Source organism: Brugia malayi, assembly GCF_000002995.4.
Source record: "Brugia malayi strain FR3 genome assembly, contig: Bm_025, whole genome shotgun sequence".
Lineage (NCBI taxonomy): Eukaryota > Metazoa > Nematoda > Chromadorea > Rhabditida > Onchocercidae > Brugia > Brugia malayi.
In genome coordinates this window covers 22246-41461 of record NW_025062300.1, presented here as the reverse complement: position 1 = coordinate 41461, position 19216 = coordinate 22246, and the positions used below count along the sequence as shown (strand labels likewise).

At 32.1% G+C, this 19216-nt stretch overlaps 3 protein-coding genes across 4 annotated transcripts; 1 reads left to right on the top strand and 2 right to left on the bottom strand.

Moving 5' to 3' along the window:
* Positions 1-338: 338 nt before the first annotated feature.
* Bm17150 (Uncharacterized protein) lies at positions 339-1178 on the bottom strand (the record flags this gene model as incomplete). The annotated part of the gene is made up of 3 exons (XM_043082917.1): positions 339-510; positions 756-847; positions 996-1178. The coding sequence occupies 3 exons, from the start codon at positions 1176-1178 to the stop codon at positions 339-341; spliced, it is 447 nt and encodes a 148-aa protein (XP_042938851.1).
* Positions 1179-2853: 1675 nt separating this feature from the next.
* Positions 2854-4767, bottom strand: Bm6341 (60S ribosomal protein L7a, putative; the record flags this gene model as incomplete). Its single annotated transcript, XM_001895766.2, has 6 exons — positions 2854-3025; positions 3271-3362; positions 3474-3733; positions 4076-4225; positions 4303-4423; positions 4765-4767. 6 exons carry the CDS (start codon positions 4765-4767, stop codon positions 2854-2856), a joined length of 798 nt encoding a protein of 265 aa, XP_001895801.2.
* Positions 4768-10571: 5804 nt separating this feature from the next.
* Positions 10572-17144, top strand: Bma-bar-1.2 (Armadillo/beta-catenin-like repeat family protein; the record flags this gene model as incomplete). 2 transcript variants are annotated; one of them, XM_001895765.1, is made up of 17 exons in its annotated part: positions 10572-10589; positions 10704-11102; positions 11422-11628; positions 11844-11987; positions 12262-12395; positions 12567-12774; positions 13174-13287; positions 13427-13540; positions 13851-13964; positions 14272-14424; positions 14651-14788; positions 14985-15080; positions 15166-15330; positions 15731-16063; positions 16351-16488; positions 16679-16784; positions 16975-17144. In XM_001895765.1, the coding sequence occupies 17 exons, from the start codon at positions 10572-10574 to the stop codon at positions 17142-17144; spliced, it is 2751 nt and encodes a 916-aa protein (XP_001895800.1). The 2 variants fall into 2 exon arrangements, with proteins under 2 accessions (XP_001895800.1, XP_042938850.1); XM_043082916.1 differs by lacking the exons at positions 16351-16488; positions 16679-16784; positions 16975-17144 and adding an exon at positions 15435-15513 and having other exon boundaries at positions 15731-15921.
* Positions 17145-19216: the final 2072 nt, after the last annotated feature.

Sequence of the window (19216 nt, the reverse complement as noted above, 5' to 3'; positions counted from 1 at the left end):
AATGGCTGATCACTGAATAAAGTTTAAATATTGTACATATCTTTAGCATATTAATGAAATATTTGCCTCAGTTTTTTACTTCAATGACAGGAAAAACTATTTTGAAACTCACCCTTCCTGCCCAAGCATCAGGCACGGAGAGCATAACTTCCATCATTACTTCATAAAACTCATTTTTTGTCTCAAATGAAAGCTCTAATCAGATTTATGGGAACGATGACCTTTCAGATGAATGACGTAAAGTTTTACGACAAAATTATTTGAATTGGATACTCACTAAATCAACAATTTTATTTTAATAGTGATTAAAAAAAGAAAAGAAACACGAAGCAAGCCATTTAAACTTTTTGTGCGAATTCTTTAGCTCGTGCTCTTTCAATCCATGCTTTCTTTGCCTGTGAACGGGTTGACATAATACCACCTCCCCAATGCTTTCGGATCTCATCAGCGCGTTCATTATAATTCGCTATCACTGTGTTCTTCAGTTTCGATAAAGCTACCTTATCTTCACTACAAATTTCAATATCAAAGAACGATATCAAAATCTCCCAAAAGGCGTTTATAAAATTTATCCAAAGTTGTTACAATTGGATATGAAATATGTAACGAAGTGGAGATGCACATTTGGTTCCATGCTGGACGACAAGCGTATGGACTTATGATGAATTTTATCGAGCTGTAGGCATTTTAATAATTTTTTAAAACTTTGTGCACTGAGTTTTGTATTAGAATGGGAGAAATAGACTTTCACTTACGGATTTGTATCAACGATAGCAATACAAGAGGCAGTCTTTCGATGAACAACTTGGCCAAGACGTGCCTTCTCTTTGACAACACAATATGGTACCTGTAAAATTGTACAGAGAGTTTACTTTCGAGGTTTGCAAATAAATATATTACTAAAAAGAAAATGATGAAATTAGACCAATGAAGAAATTATTAAATGTCTGAAACTCACTTTGAATTTTACGGCAAAGAGCTGGAAGAAAAAGGACAATTTCAATAGGTTCAACATCATGCGCAATAGCAACCAACTGTGCCTTCTTTTGTTCTACGAGCTTCGTAACTTGGTTTACACCCGAACGAACCACTGACGGACGCTTTATTACTTCTTCACTTTTGTCTGCAGTCCGAGCTTCCGCTCGCGCCCTTAATCGCTCCGTCTTCTGGTGCTTCATTTCTGGACGATATTTATCTACCAAACGGAACAACTGCGTAGCTGCAAAATATTAATTGAGAGAAATCAGAAACCGAAAAGAATTTCTTTTATATCTTTTTTTTTTTGGTTCTGCTAAGCCCAGATCTCAGAAGCCAACCAGTTACTATAATATTTTTTTTTACAAAAAAAAAAAAAAAAATACAAAGAAATATTATAGCTATTACAACATTTTTTTAATTTTAAACACTATCAAATAAGATCTTTTCCTTCCTATCAGATCAAACCTGGACGATGATAAAAACAGATGCTCTGAAGTGAAAAGAAATGGTACAGTAGGAAAACAACATTTTTGACTTCAGAAATAGTAAACATCGAAAACACTAAATGTATGTATGTATGATGAATCACGATTGCATATGTCTGAGTATCATGCACACATGAACTGTTAATCACAAGTGTATGTGTTGGAGTATCATACATTCATGAATTGTGAATAACGGTCTGAGTATCATACCTACATCAATTGTTAATCACGATTGTGTATGTCTGAGTATCATACATCTATGTTTTGTGAATCACGATTGCATATATGTCAATATCATACATACATGAATTGTTATTCACGAAGATATATGTATTCACGAATATATCATATCACTGGTCATCGATGCATTTAGTGCGGTAAATGAATATCACAAGGCGAACAAATTTGCATAAATGAAATATCTAAATGTATTTCATGTGTTACTCATGCTATTTGCAGCGATTATGAATTTTTGATATTCTAACATTGGTTTGAAATTGATCCATTATTTAAATTGTAACATTAAATTAAGTTTCAAAACGAGATTGTGATATATTAGTCTTTTCCTTTCTGAATTTATTCAGTTTTACAGCATCATTATTAAAATAAATATTTGATATTATAATTTAAAATTTCTATATTTCAATATTTAGTATTACAAACTGAATCATTATGCATATTAGAATTTTGCTACTACTTGAAGTTTGTCTTGTTGACAACGCTAATCCTATTTGTGTAGAATCAATTCTTAAATGTTTAAAGTGATCGTCCTTTTGTCTGGAAACATTTATTTTGTTTTGTTTAAGATACCTGAATGGAACAATGGGATTCTGTTCGGAAATCCTACAAGTTAGGAATGATATGGTAGTATTTCTGAATGACTTGATGTAGCCGTTTCTTTAAATTAGCCGATTGTACGTGAGAAAAACGCTAACGATAAAAGGACTACGCTATTACTGGAAAAAGTATCCAGAGTCAGCTAATTTCTGGAGCGAAATTTGCTATGCAGTATGATACTGATCGCAAAAGATGTGCTCGAAACAATAGAAAATGGCTGATCACTGAATAAAGTTTAAATATTGTACATATCTTTAGCATATTAATGAAATATTTGCCTCAGTTTTTTACTTCAATGACAGGAAAAACTATTTTGAAACTCACCCCTTCCTGCCCACAAGCATCAGGCACGGAGAGCATAACTTCCATCATTACTTCATAAAACTCATTTTTTGTCTCAAATGAAAGCTCTAATCAGATTTATGGGAACGATGACCTTTCAGATGAATGACGTAAAGTTTTACGACAAAATTATTTGAATTGGATACTCACTAAATCAACAATTTTATTTTAATAGTGATTAAAAAAAGAAAAGAAACACGAAGCAAGCCATTTAAACTTTTTGTGCGAATTCTTTAGCTCGTGCTCTTTCAATCCATGCTTTCTTTGCCTGTGAACGGGTTGACATAATACCACCTCCCCAATGCTTTCGGATCTCATCAGCGCGTTCATTATAATTCGCTATCACTGTGTTCTTCAGTTTCGATAAAGCTACCTTATCTTCACTACAAATTTCAATATCAAAGAACGATATCAAAATCTCCCAAAAGGCGTTTATAAAATTTATCCAAAGTTGTTACAATTGGATATGAAATATGTAACGAAGTGGAGATGCACATTTGGTTCCATGCTGGACGACAAGCGTATGGACTTATGATGAATTTTATCGAGCTGTAGGCATTTTAATAATTTTTTAAAACTTTGTGCACTGAGTTTTGTATTAGAATGGGAGAAATAGACTTTCACTTACGGATTTGTATCAACGATAGCAATACAAGAGGCAGTCTTTCGATGAACAACTTGGCCAAGACGTGCCTTCTCTTTGACAACACAATATGGTACCTGTAAAATTGTACAGAGAGTTTACTTTCGAGGTTTGCAAATAAATATATTACTAAAAAGAAAATGATGAAATTAGACCAATGAAGAAATTATTAAATGTCTGAAACTCACTTTGAATTTACGGCAAAGAGCTGGAAGAAAAAGGACAATTTCAATAGGTTCAACATCATGCGCAATAGCAACCAACTGTGCCTTCTTTTGTTCTACGAGCTTCGTAACTTGGTTTACACCCGAACGAACCACTGACGGACGCTTTATTACTTCTTCACTTTTGTCTGCAGTCCGAGCTTCCGCTCGCGCCCTTAATCGCTCCGTCTTCTGGTGCTTCATTTCTGGACGATATTTATCTACCAAACGGAACAACTGCGTAGCTGCAAAATATTAATTGAGAGAAATCAGAAACCGAAAAGAATTTCTTTTATATCTTTTTTTTTTTTGGTTCTGCTAAGCCCAGATCTCAGAAGCCAACCAGTTACTATAATATTTTTTTTACAAAAAAAAAAAAAAAAAATACAAAGAAATATTATAGCTATTACAACATTTTTTTAATTTTAAACACTATCAAATAAGATCTTTTCCTTCCTATCAGATCAAACCTGGACGATGATAAAAACAGATGCTCTGAAGTGAAAAGAAATGGTACAGTAGGAAAACAACATTTTTGACTTCCAGAAATAGTAAACATCGAAAACACTAAACAGTGCAGAACTTACCTGTCTGTTTATCAAGTGTTGTACGGAACTGATTAATTGGTGGTGGAATTTTTAAGCGTTTCATCAAAACAGCTTTCTGACGTTGTAAACGAATATATTTGGGCCATCGCACAAATCTAGTTAGATCTCGTTTTGGCTGGATGTCCTGGCCTGAAAAAAGACAAGACCATCAATTTCTCGATTCTTCATACAAGAGATCATCTTCCTCTAATTATCAAAATCCACACCTATTGAAAAATTACGTGGTCGTTTCTCGAATAGAGGATTTTGTTCCTTCTTTGTTATTTCCGATTTCCTGACCATCGACGGCGGAGGAGCCACTCTTTTCTTGATAATTTTCTTTGAAGGCTGTAAACAAACTCAAGGCCAAAATATGGTAAAGATCATAAAAATGGTTTTCTGGAATTAAAAGGTTACCATTGTTTGAGTTCGTACTCAAACTATAACTGCTAGTAGTTCTGATAAATGGTGATTGAGAGGACAAAGGGTAGTATTTTCTCAACATTTAGTAGGTCATTGGTTAAAAAATTTTTAAAAAAGAAAAAGAACTACTCAAAAGGGAAACACCACACCAAGTAATGATAAAATGTACAAAAGTGATGGAAAATTATCATTTCAAGACTGTGACAAAAGTGCCAATAACAAAATCAAAAAATATTCGAAAAAGAAAAGAAAAAAAAAAAACATACCATTCCCACAGCAACGGAAACCTAAAAAGAAATCGAAAATGACCGTTCAACCAAGTGTCGTCCCTAATAACAAGTGAATAATACGGCCGCAGCTCGCTTGAGTGATAACAGTGAAAATTTAAAAATTTTTCGAATACATTTTGAGGATTGTAGAAGACTTGATAATTCTTTTGGGAGGAATTATGTATTACCAAGAACGCTCTCTATGAAGAATTGTACTATTGGTTCTGCTAATAGAGGAATTATTATATTCCTCTATTACACGCATTTACACCTACATCCAGCTTAGATCAACAACCTCGATAATGTGCAGATGGACAATGGAACTTCTCCGGAAGTGGAAGTATGAGATTAATAAAGTCTTGGAAGTGTTATTCAAAACTTGTATACTAATAAGTAGCCAGAAAAAGGCGACTGAGATTAAGGATTGCTTTCTTTAGTGTTTGACACAATTTGCAATATTCACTTCGTCATTAAAGTGTAAGTAAGTTGTGTCAGAGACTAAGAATGAGATAGCAAGAATGATAATATACAAAGTAAAATCATTCCCAAATAATAGCATTTTCAACAGAAAACAAAGTTTAGTTTTTTTAAATTTATAAGATAGCTTTTTTTTCTTCACAGGAACTTCTAAATTGCTCGTTAATTTAACGTGAATTTTTAATGGAGTTTCTTTTTAAAGCCTGGCTTGACTTAAAATAAGACATTTGGTAAAGCCTATGATTTAAATCACGTCTTTAAACGACTGCAAGTATCTTTAACATTTCTGCTTGCATTTCCTTACTCTTCTGGTTATTGTATTTCCTCTTAGTATGTTGTTACATTAAGAGTTTTTTATTTTTTTTTTCCTTTTTTTTTAATTTTTTTCTTTCTGTCGGTTGTTCAATCTAATTGTTATTGTGAGTTTTTTTTTCTGTTATATTTTCTGTTTCCTCTTCATGATTAAGCAAATATTATTTGAATAAGGAAAGGAAATTTTCAGGTGTTTAATCTTCATTTGACATGTACATTCATTCTGCAGAATCCCAGAATATCATGTCTAGCTATTTCATGAACCTTTTGATTTTCTAGGATTTCATATGCTCTTAAACTCACCTATTTTGAAATGAAAACAAGCACATTTCTGAAGGAATTTTTACTTGCAGATTACGCTCGATGACGCTAAAGAACCTACAGTATCTTTTTTCTAAAAATGAATCAGCGAAACTAAAATTCTCCGGTGATATTGAGGTTGTCTACTTATTGACTACTTTTTCATTGTTGTTCATTTAAAGTTTAAAGTTTTTGGTTAGATAAAGATGCTAACTTTTGTTATTTAAGATGAGTGTAATTTTCTAAGCTCTTTATATTTTCTTTTGCTACGGTAATTTCCATTGATTTCATGTCGCACTTTAATATTTCTTTACTGGAACATTTTTTAGATGCGAATTTTTTAACTTTTAGAATAAGATGTGAAATGAGTAAGATCAACTGCTATCAGAGTAAGATATGGAATGAATTAAATACTTTTCGAATAAAAGCAACGATGGAACGATTAATATTGAATCAAAACATGCTACTAAGCTTATAGGCCTATTATCGAAAGTGGATCTAGTGATACATCGAATAAGCTATCAGTGAGCTCTTATAGGAATCGCATATGGATCATTTCGTATGTGGAATAAGAAATAGTTATTAACGTATACTAACCTAGGAATCGAATATTGTTCTAGCAGTTGTTGCATTATTGTCAAATTTATTGTTTTGATTCGTTTGATTGATTGTGTGAGTGCCGACAGCTTTCATAATTAGCTGAATTAGAAGTCGCAGTGATACAATTATTTCATCATATATTAACAGTTGTTTCATCCATCGGAGTTGTCCGTTTTATGAGGAATTTCGTGATCTTAAGTTGAACATCCTTTTTCTTCTTCAGAAGTAAGCTTTTGAATTAATCTATACTTAATGATTTATGGGAATAATTTCGATTGTTATTTTTGATCATTTCTTATTTTCATTAAAAAAAACATACTCCTTGTTTTTATTAATGTTTGCAGTTACCACTGTTTATTGTTTTCATATGTATTTGATATATTTCATTTTTCCATACAGAAGATTCGCTGAAAGAAATAAAAAAGTAACATTGCCACTTAATGGATGTTAAATCAATATTCAAATAAATATTAATAAGGGAATAAATCAGGAAAATAGTTCATTATGCCTAACAGAAAACATCATTGCTTAAGACTTAACTTTCTCTCGGCAATACTATGTTAATTACGGCATTAATTTTCATAGAATTTACATGAACAGTAATTGCATTTGGTGAGTTTTTTTTTTTTTTTTTTTTGAACTTTGTCTTTAACTTTTTTGTCGTTTCTTATTTCTGCAAATGAAAACTTAAATTTCGTTTTTTAAATGTCCAAATTTGAAAGCATTTTATCAACCTATTATTTAATCTTTGATTTTAATTGCAACGAAAAGTGTTAGATGAATATGAAAAGTGTGAAGTATTTAAAAAATTTCAATTCAAGAAAGTTATGGAACACTTTTGAGAAGTAGTGAATGTCAATATTTCATTTGTCATTGTAACGACAATTGGAAAATCTGAAAACTAAAATCTAATCAATTGTTGAGTTTTGCATTTAACGTTTTACTAATGATGCTGATGGTGAACACAAGTAATTATCTTATATTGAAGTTTGAAGAAATTTTTTCCCACTGAAATCATTTTCGCATTTATATTTTCGAAATTTTTCGCTTTTAGTAATATCAATCTTTTTTTCTAGCTTCAAAACTGTATATTTCTTGAAACATTCAGAGTAGAGGAATAAGAAAAAGATGTGCGTATGTATAGAAAGAATTATGCATGCTAGCTTTTCCATTTTCATGTGAGAGCAAAAATAGGGGAAGTGCGACGTACTATGCTTCCGCATAAGTCGGCTGTTTTTCTCTTTTTCTTTTCAATGTGTGTTGGTTTTTTGAACTATTTTTTTTGATTGCGGGTAGCATTAAACAATTGTTAGAAAAGCCTTATATCAACTTTATGCAAATTGAAGGATGATACAGAGAAAAGAAAAGAAAGGCAAAAAGCGTGGGAATTTGGGATACATTTCTACACTCGTACTTCTCTTATCATTTGAAAAATCTGTAGAATTACTGATAGCTGTTCAAAATTTTTAGTTCCTTAAAATTTAGCTCACACGCCCCTACTTTCCTTTCCTATTTCCCTTTCAGATTTTTTTTTCGATTATGTAACTGAAAATTATCTTCAGTTTAAAAGATAGTTCTCCCTTCAATTCTGATTTATATTGAACTTTTCATTTATTTGGCAATCAAATATAAAAATCGTAGCTCTGTTATCAATTTTATGGATCATTTGGTGGTCTTTATCAGTAAGAGAAGCATTGATGGGTTATTATTATGTTGCTTTAGAATATCAACTAATAGTTTAGTTCCTCACTGGCTGATCAGTAAAAAATATGTGTAACGAGTTAGGTTATTACTCAATTAATTAATTATTTGATTAGTGAATAAATGAACCTGTCAGTCGGACGATAATAAATGACTTAGTAAGTGAAGAGGTTGATTATTTTAAAAACGATGTTGGAATGGTGCATTATGCAGTATTGTTTTTTTTTTTTGCCGTTGTTGTGTAAAAATATTTATATGTTCACATTAACACGTTGATGTTCAGGAAACAGAGAAAGAGTTAGGATAGGAGAGAGAGACATGCAGTGTTCCATCCAAAACATACCTTTTTCTCCTTTATTTAATTGCTTTTCTTTAAAGTGTTAATCTATTGCTCTTTGTAAAATGATTCTATTCCCTCTCCCTTCTACCTTAGTTTCTTCCTCATCATTCTTCTTTTCTTCCTTTCTGCCACATATGTACAATAATTCACTGACACTGTCATTCTTCGTTGTCGTTTTTTTTCTTTTTCTTTTTCACTACCTGTAGGGAAACATTTTTCAAAAGATAAATTTAAAATGTTAAAACAAAGAGAGGAAGTGGAGTCGTTGTAGTTGGTTCACTACTTCAGATCTATGTCATTTTGATGCCTTGAATTAATAAGAATAGTTAATATTTATAATCAAATTTAAATAATTGTACATTTGTTAAATTTGTTTCCAAGATTATAATAAATTTAAAATAAGTTTTCTTGTTGACTTCTTTTTCTAAATGTTGCCAGTCAGTCATTTTGTGCAGACTGATCTAACTTTACTTCAAAGTAGATTTATAATAAGGATGTATTCGGACAAGGTTCTCAGTACCTAATCCCTTCTGTGCATAACTGGCAAATGTAGTAGGATGCCTTTAACATTTAAATGTTTCATGAAGCATAGCTCTTTTTTTTTGCCAATTAAAATTTTCTGAAGTATTCTGAAACGAATATTTGTTTTTGTTTCTGTGTGAGATGGAATACAAGTGTTCTGTTTATATGAGAGTGTAAAGATTGTTATCCCGGAGTTTCAGCAGTTTGTAAAATTTGTTTTTATAATTACATCGAAATTGCCATTTTCATGAATTCAATAAAAACAGTCATTTAGTTTTTTCTGATATGCTAAACACCATTTAAATTAATTAGTTAATATGTCATTGGCATATAGACAAATGTGCTTTCAAGTTTTTTAATAAAATTTTGACTCGAAATAAGGGTAGAAAAAAGTTGTTTTAAAAGCTCTAGTAAGCAAAAGTGAGACAGTCTGTTCGTCAAGGAATTTCAGAATCATTAATCATTTTAGATCGGGTTTGGCAGGATGGGTATAGTGGTAGAAATAGAAAGAGTTCAATTTTTAACCTTGGTAGTGACAGCAATAGTGATAGTGATGTTGGTGCTCCAGGGATTGGTTCAGTTTTGGATGATATGTGAGGCTACAGCGACTACTGATTCTTATTATGTGTCATCCCCTTTCTCTGTTCGTTCTAAAAAGTTCCCTAGCCTATTCTTACGATGCTTTTAAGAAATTTGTCATGTTTTTGCTTTTTTTTTTCCTCTTGATGTTTTATTCTTAAGATTTTTTTTTTTAACGTTCAAGATTCCTTAAACCTTATCAGTTCTATTTTTTAAGTTTCCTATTTTTTTTTTTTTTAAGTTATAAACAGTAACTTGTTTTTTATCTTTAGTAATATTAGTACAAATTTACTCGAGGATTAATTTGACTGAATTATAATTCCCGTTGATGCTATATATATTAGTCAAGAGAGCTAGAAACTTTTCTTGCTTAAGATTTCTAGTTGCACTGCTAGTATCTCATGATTTGTTAGAATTGCTATAAGCACATCATGGTTTTTCTTCCAACTTAAAATGTGGGGAAAGTTGCGGGAAGCTTCTTTTGCAAAGGTTTTGATAAAACTATAAATATTATGAGGCAAGATAATAAAGAGGGAGGAGAAATAGAGATGGAGTTTTGGTTCCGGATTATGGGCCTATGAAATCAAATGAAGAAAGAAGCGTTGATGGATAGGAACAAAAATGGTGGGAGATGGTGATAATGATGATATGAAACAGATCACTTTATTGTGCAGATATAATGTCAAGGACAAATGAACAGTATATCAAGTAGACCACACCGTAGGTGGCGATCCTTCTACGGTGTTGTTGCTTCTATTTTAAATTTCAATCAGTTTGAATTTGGATTCAATTTGAATTTGCTCGAAATTCGAACTAATAAAGAACAAGCGCTCTTCCTGCGATATGATGGAATATATGATAACAGTTTGTCACTTAAGCAGTACATCTTCAAACTTTAATATGTTTATATTTAAATATAGCTATTTTAAAATGCAATTCTTCATTTTGGAGGTCGAGCAGTGAGGTCAGTGCAATGAATAGTTCACCTCACGTTAGTTATTTCATTTGATAAGCAATTTATTTAAATATAAATAAACGCTATTAATATACAAGGAGCGGTTTTATTCAATATATTCCACCAAATAAATTTAAAAATCTTTTGCAGGATTATGTACCTCATTGCTCACCGGCAGAACAGATGCCGAATATGATGCAAGTAGTTGCTGAGAATCGTCATTTCAGTATAGGTACGATGGTTTCCCCGAAATCGAGTCTCGATAGGCCTTCCGTTCCTCAACAACAACATCTTTTCAACACAATTGGTAATTCAACACGTCTTTCTCCAATTCAAGCCCAATCGATTCCTGCTTCATCACAAATGCCTTCACGTTCTGCTCAGGTGCCTCTTTCCCCCCCACTTTCTCATCATTACCAACAGCAGCAGGAACAACCTGCTTCAACTGGAAACGCTGATATTCCTTCTAATGCTACAAATGCGATGTTCCGTGTACAAATGTGGTCTAGCAATTTCGATAGTGGTATTCAATCTATGAACCATAGTTCGGTAGGCTATTTTATAAATTTCCTGCACTAATCTGAATAATTCTAAGCAGTGATATCAGTCAGTTCGCTACAACTCAGAATCCGAAAATTTAAAAAACTTAACCTGTTTAGTCAGTCGTATATCATTTTGGTAGAGTAGATGGTGAACTGTATTCCTAGTAGTTAAGCAAAAACAAAAAGAATTGTTGAGGTTTGAAAATTATTGCTTTTAGTCAAATTTAAAACTCTTTTATTTTATGGAACTTTGTATTTTGTTTAATAGTGATGAAAAAGAATTTAAAATTCTGAGCGCTGGAGCTATTATCACTATTTACTTCAAGGCACCATCAGTTTTATCCGTCAGTTCGTTACGCGCTGGATCGCAAATCTCCACTATGTCTGATGATGCACATTCACGAATTGAATTAACTGATCAGCAGCAAATAAAATTTGAAAATATATCGTCTGATTTAGAACATGGCTCACAAGACGGTGAAACACAGAATGCAGTTCCAGAACTCATACATTTACTTAATGATACTGATGAGGTTTTCCTTTTCACCGACATTTTTTTTTGACAAAATAATTATTGATTAAAGTTCTCTGAGCATCCTGGCCATTGGTCTTTGGTCTTCATTTATCTTTTTCAAGTCATTAGAAAAGTACTAATAGGTTCCTAATCGGATTTGCGAGAAAAAAAGAAGTTTAAGCAGATTTCTTTGAAATAATTGCAAAATTGTTATCACTTGAAAGAACGTTTTAGGTGGTAGTACAACGTGCAGCAACAACGATACAAACTATCGCCAAAATTGATTCCGAAGAACCACTTTATGCGGAACCTTATTTGCGAGCAATTGAAGTTATAACTGCTCTGAAAGATTTATTGAGAACGAAATCAAATAAACCGGTAAATACTGATCTGTTTCTATGTCGTAGTTGCTTGTTTAGGTTTCGAAAAGTAGTCAAATTTAGAGTCGATTTTCAAAAACTATCGTACAAATAAGATTAAAAAATTTCTCTAAAATTGACCATTTTTTTTTAATAAAACCATTCCAGAATCATGTGAAATAAGCGATAAATCAAATTGCATTCTTGTTATCAAACATCAAAGAAGAATATGTGGCATTGTTTTTTTTTTACAGATATGATTTATATTCCTTTTTGAAATTTCTTGCTTCTAGGCTATCATTAAACCAACGCTTGGTGCTTTGTTTCATATTTCTGAACGTCATGACGGTCTAGAAAATATTTTAAAAATAAATGACCAGACAAAAGGGTCCCTGCTAATCGATATTATTGAACACATTAAATTTACGTAAGTTTCATGATCATAGCAAAATTTTTTCTTATCACTTCGGGTACTATTAGAACTTCTAAATTCGATGGCTGATCTACGTAAATTATGTTACAAAGTCAGGGGCATTTGTTCCTTACTTTGTAGCATAATCAGCTGAGAAAAATCAGAAACATTTCTGCTGTTTTTCAGCGGTGGTTCAGCCTTACGTTACGCAATCTTAACGTTTCATACTATTATTGCTGTGAAACCAGCTGATGGACACAATATTGAAGTGGCTCGGACCAATGGCGCACTTCAGGCTCTAACTCAATTTCTCGATCGTGAAAGTAATGAAAAGCTTCTTTCAGTAATTGTTGAATGTGTGCGATTGCTTTGTGATAAAAGTCAAACGCAAAGGGTTAGTATTTGATATAACTGGTAACTCTACAATCAAATTTTTTCTGCCAAAAATCATTGTTTTTTTCTTTTATAATATAAATTTTGTCTCTCGAATTTAGATTATCTAATCCCTAAGATTTTTCTGAAAAGTTGCCTCAAAAAATTTGGCACTTTGAATATTACCCAATTCGAAATAAGTGAAATCATAGAAATTTTAAGCCATAGAAAATTTTTCTTTAATAAATGATTTCCAATAAAATTTTTTCTTTAGTGAAAATATAAGTGATCTTTATTCCGATATTTAACCAGGTTTGTAAGCAGGAAATTCGGACACAAATTTTGCAATTAATTGGGTTGGAAAAAGTACAAATTACACTTTGTGGAGTTTTTATTTTCTTTCTCATTTTCGAGATTTCAGGCATTATTTCTGCAGTTAAACGGTCCATCCAAACTGCTTTATATATTGCGTGTGTTATGCTATGAAGGTTTACTCTGGAGAACTACGCAACTTTTGAAAATTTTTTCCAATGGAGTGAGTCTTCATGATTTTTCAGCACGAATTACAAGGTTTAATTTTAAAAGCCTTAATTTTTTGGTGATTTCAAATTCGGTATTTTCTTTCTTCGATTAATAATAAAGTTAAATTCTTTCCTCAAGTCTTTCAGTTTTAGGATCCTCAAGCAATAGTGAAGAGTGGTGGCTATGATGTTCTGCATAAACAACTTGAACATGCCAGTCAGCGGTTGATTATTTCAACTTTGGAATGTATTAGGAATATGTCCGATGTACCCACCAAAGATATGATGTTTCACCTCTTCTTAATAAACTTCTGCAGTTTTTAGTTTCACTTTTTTTTTTTCAACTGGTGATTAACATGTAATGCATTAATAGTCTGTGCTAAACGTAATTTGTATTTTCAAAACTTTTTCAAGACATGCTTCATTGACTGAATTTGTTGCAGCATTTCTTGTGTTATATTCAATTCACTTACAAAATTATTTTTAGGTGCAATGGATCCAATTGTTATTTGTATTGTACTGGAATTTTATCGAATCTGTTGGCCAATAACCAAATGAACAAAGAATTTTTATTTAGTCGAGGAGCAATAGTCAAAACACGATACAAACAGCTTTGTATCGTGTTTTGATTAGTTCGTATAGCATACCAGCAAGCGCTCCAAATCAACAGCAAAGAGTGGAAGATATCCAGGTAATTTTTCTAAAATTTTTATGCTATATGGCTTTTTTTCAGACCAAAGGCACTTTTGTTGGGACATTTCTTTTCTTGAATTTTTGTAGTTTTTTACTATTTGAAAAATTAAACTATTAGAAAAAAAATTTTTTTTTTTAAATTAAAGGTTAAATTTAGATATGTTAAGGTAGTGGTCCTTTTTACATTAACACATTTATTGTAATGCATTAGATTACTCTTACGAGAAGTACTGATTGTAAAAATACAATAACTATTAAGCATTTAATGCATACTATCGGCCCTAAAATTATCTCAGTTCTTTTAGGAACGTGGATTAGCAACATTGCGTCAACTGTGTGTCGGACATACTCATCAAGTAGAAGCACAAAAAGCTGTCCTTCAGCAACAGTACGCTGCTGACTTTTTACTCCGAAAACTTACTGAAATGAGGCCTTCTATTCTGAAGCAGACTCTCCAGGTTGAGATTTTAAATTCACATTTTTAGATACTGCTCTTTAACTTTAGCCTAGTCCATATTTGTATGTTATTTAGGAATAACTAAAATCAAGCTTGTGGATGTCTTATTTCAACGGAACTGGTATATTTTGGAGTAGAATCAGAACTTACTGTAATCACTTTTTTCCCACTCTTTGTTTAGTTTGTAGATATATAGATAGTGATTTTACATTTCAGTCATATTTCAGATATTGAATAAAGCAGCTTTGCAAGATACAAACCTTCTGTTTCGTGAAATTCGTCTGAAGCAGGTAGCTGATTGCGAGACGAATTTTATGGAGCGTATCGCATTGATTCTAAAAGTTGCATGCGACCAGTTACCATTGGTAAAACATTTGAGCCCATGGTTTCTAGTCAAATTTCGATTTTGAATTATTCTGAATACTTTAAAGTGAAATGGATTAGTTAGAAATATTTTACTGTTCAAAAGTGAAGGAACAATAAAAAAAGAAATGGAAAAGATTCTGCATTGTATTTCTTTTCGCTTTTAAAGTATTCGATTTTTGAATTTGTTGTTTGCAGACAAAAATACTGGAAGAGGTACGCGTTGCAGATCTCATTCAATTATCATTGTCCACTCTTCAGCTTCTATGCCGAGATTCAGTTCTTCTGAATCAGGTTTGTCTTTATAGTTTCTGTGATCCGAATAGCACTATTTTTTGATATTCATTTTTGTCTACAAAACAAAAATGTAAACTTGCAGATATCATATTGTATTAGAAGGTCTGATTTCCTAATGTTTCGCGATCGAGATGGTGACTGTGCAACATTGCTACCGGTGTTTTGTTTATATCAGAATTATGTGAAGGATGAAAACTTGAATAGAAGTGCACTTGGTCTTATACATGAACTTTCTTCTCAGTCTGAAGTTAGTGTTACATTTTATTTTCTTTACCGAAATAAGTTAATTGGGCATTCATTTAGCTCAAAATTTGTGAAGACGACATAGAAATTTATCAAAATATTTTTCAGTTGGTTGCATTATATACTGCAGATAGTGGCTTGATGGCAGCTTTACACCATTATTCACAAAGCCGTAACCAATCTTTTGGTAACTTTATATTGCTTCAGAAATGAAATATCGAATTTGAAATCATTATATGAGTACCTGAATAATGAACATGTTTAGTATGACAATTAAGAAAATTTATAATTGTATGCTTCTCAAGAGTGAAATTACTTGAGTATTTGACTATTTCAATGAAATGAACTAAGAACGCTGGATGTATGTATATGTATGAAAAAAAAAAATACTTATATTATTACAGCAAAGTATGCCAAACAGGCTTATGAGCGCAGCGTGCAAGGTGGGGGATCCATCAGTTCTTTATCAGAATTTCTCTTTGCCATCTTCATCTCATCGTTTGGTTTTACATTCGGCGCAGCTCGGTGGGCAGCCAAATGTACCGTGCAATGGGCAACAAATTCAATATCCTCAACAAAACTGTGGAGCCAATAATTCTTACAATACGATATCACCATCTGCATCAGTAGTACTTCGTTATCCTTCTTTGCTACCTCAACAAACTCCATTATCAACACCTACATCTTTAACTTCATATTCTAACTTGGGGGGCGCTGGCATTCACGCGCAATCTCAGGTATATCTTGTCCAATAATTCAAATTTTCAAATAAAATGTAGTGAGAAATTTCAGTTTTACGCTTATTTAAATGCAGTTTTTTTTTTTTTTTTTTCACAGTGAAATTATTTTCATTTAGTCTTTTTCTTTTTTTCTATAAGAATTGTTGTTTGGTTCCAATTTCTTAAACCTCTTGTTAGTCCTTGTTTGACTGTTAAATATTCTTCCAGGCATGTTTCGAAGCGATTAACTGTTGAAGGAGATTCTGCCATTTGCAAAAAATATGATCCTTCTGATTTTATTTTAGACTTCGTCACCTCCTCAACAGCAAGTATCTTCTGATAATCAGGCAGTTATGTATGGTCGTGGAGATCCATCGCAAAACACCGGTAGCACATCCAATAACAATAACATGGAATATTCTTTAGGAGAAGTGTGGTCTGAGGTTTCTTTGATGAAATTTTTGACTAAACTGCGATGATAATACATTTCCTGACTTTTTGTATTGTTTTGAAAGTTTTTGACTTAACTGCACATTTTCATTTTGAAATAAAGCTTTGTTTTGTTTTGCAAAGTGAAGTCAGTCTTTAAATTAAAATATATTTCATTCAGCTGAATACCTATTTATTCCTTAGGATCTTTCTGGTCTTTCAATAAGTGACGACCCATTCGCAACTATGTTCACACAACATTTCGATTTACCTCAACAAAGACATCACTTGCGATCGACATATCTCTCTGGTCTCATTTATGAAATGATTTCTTAAAAACCAGATGCTTGTTTTGTATCCTATTTAAAATTTTAGAAATCAGTCTTGCTGAAATACATACTGTTAACATTTCATATTAATCATTCTTTTAAAACACAACAATTATCTCTTCTATGATTTCTGCCAATTCTTTTGCTCCAGCATTGTTTTTTTAATTTCAGCTCGAGGGAATTTCAGCCCCTTGTTAAATGCTTACTGCTGTCCTGGACCATCGAGTACCAATATTACCGATCAGCTGATGGAAAGTTATGTTCATATGGGCAGTCCCGATGCTCCAGCTTCTTGGAACGATCCGATGAATAACAGTAATTTCAGTGATTTCCAAATGTAGCATATCTCCGAGTAACAGTTGTATAATAACTGGTTTCAAATTTAGTGCTTGAATTAAATTTGTTTACTAATGAAATGTTCATAATATTTATTGCTTAAGCAGTAAGCCTCGTAGTTACATCATAAGTTTTTTAGTGTTTTTTCAGTACCTATGCTTTTAAGAAAGGATTTTTATATTAAATATATAAAAATTTTATGTATCTTATACAGTTTAATTTTGCTTTACGTATATGCTCTATTATCGATAGATAAATCACTTCTGCGGTATTGTGAGATGAAAGTGAGGTAAGGCCTATTTAACCTGCTATAGGAAAGTTATTGAACCGTAACGTTATTGTTAGCTGTCATAGTTGCAATTTTTAGGTTTGTTAGGTAGAGTTGTGTCATGTGGGGGTTTTATTAATAGATTTCTTTCATTTCTTCTCAGCAGTTCACAAAATTTGGTCTCGAAATATTAAAAGACGTGGTTCTAAAAATATTAACAGTTTTAATAGTTAAAACTAATCTGATGACATTCGCAGATTTTTCTGAAATTGTTTCATTATAAATTTGTTCCATTAAAAAGCAAACACTGTGGACAATAAGTGGACTGAAATGTTAAATTTATTATTGTAAAGAAAATGGATTTTATGTGTTGCACATATTGCATAGAATCATATCGCATCACTTTTGTTTTCAATGGTCATATTCATTTGAGTTTTTGCGTCCATTCAAGTTAATGTTTTAGTTGCCGTGTCCAATATCATCCTTTTTCGTTTTTAATGATCATAGATTACAGTGGTTTGCTTTTAGTTAATATTTTCAGGAAGGGAGTGTTATTAAGTATGATGTTTTTATTTCGAGAAGTACGCTAAGTTAGCAGACCATAGTGTTAGTTTAATTGTGAGTGTTTTGTGTGTATTAATCCATTTTCTCTTTTTTATAGAGCTGATGAAATTTGAAAAGAAAGTGAATGTATTCTTGAATATGTAAATTAGATAAAGTGGCGGTGATTTATTTGGTGTACTTTATTCTTTTTTATTCCATCCGTCTCGCTATGCATTTTGTGCGGGTTTTTGTCATGCTCATCAGCTGAGTTCGTTTGTCTTTTGCCCTTTCCTTTCAAGCAAATCGTAAAATAAGATTGAAAATATTATTTCTTAGGAAAGCCAGAATATTTCAGCGAGATCTTTGATAGAAACCAGTACTTTTTAGGTGATCGCTGGTTTCTGTGCTTTAGTTCTAGAAATTATTCAACTTTTTTTAGCCGACTGGAAATTTGTTATTCACCTTATGCATATGTTAAGTTCTGAGCGAGTAGCAAGCGCATTGGGTTTCAGCAAAGAAGAGTTTAATTTATGTTATCAATTTATATCTGGTGGAAGATTTATGCGCACTATCCTGTATTTCTTCACTGTAAACCGATTTGCTCAAAATGTTCTTTTTTTTTTGTGTATGTTTTTGTGTATATTTCCGCAAATTTTGCAATAATGTGAAGATTCTTTCTTCTGTAGCTATGGCAATTGATTCTGCTAATTGATTATTCAATTATTCAATTTGCTCATTATACAGCTTATATTTGTCATTGTCGTTAGTTACATGAATGTCATAAAAGTTTTTACTGTTGTGTTTATATCAGTGAGTATCAAGGAGTCATTAAACTTCACACTGCTCACTGAAATTATGCAAGCTAATGTTTCAAATCACTGAAGACATTTAAAGTTTAGGGCTGTGATACTTGTGTTACATGGTATCTACTCATTTTATAGTTTCAAAAGTGCGTTATTTTAGACAGGTACTAAAAAGCCTTTTGAAGATAATCTTTGGGTAGCCTATATTCAGTGGCCTGTTTCCACTACTTTGATTTGATGGATGAAGTAAGAGAAGGGAATAAAGTGTCCATAGAGCGTGTGGGCAAAGTTAGAACTTTGGTGGTGAAGGTTTGAGTTATATAATGACCGAAAAGGTGAAACGTTAACGTAGCCTTCTTCGTTATTCTGCTACACACATAAATGAGCCAAAAATCAGTGGCCTAAGCTTTCCAATGATATCGCTGAGAGTATACGCAAAGTTTGAAATCACAATCACGTGGAA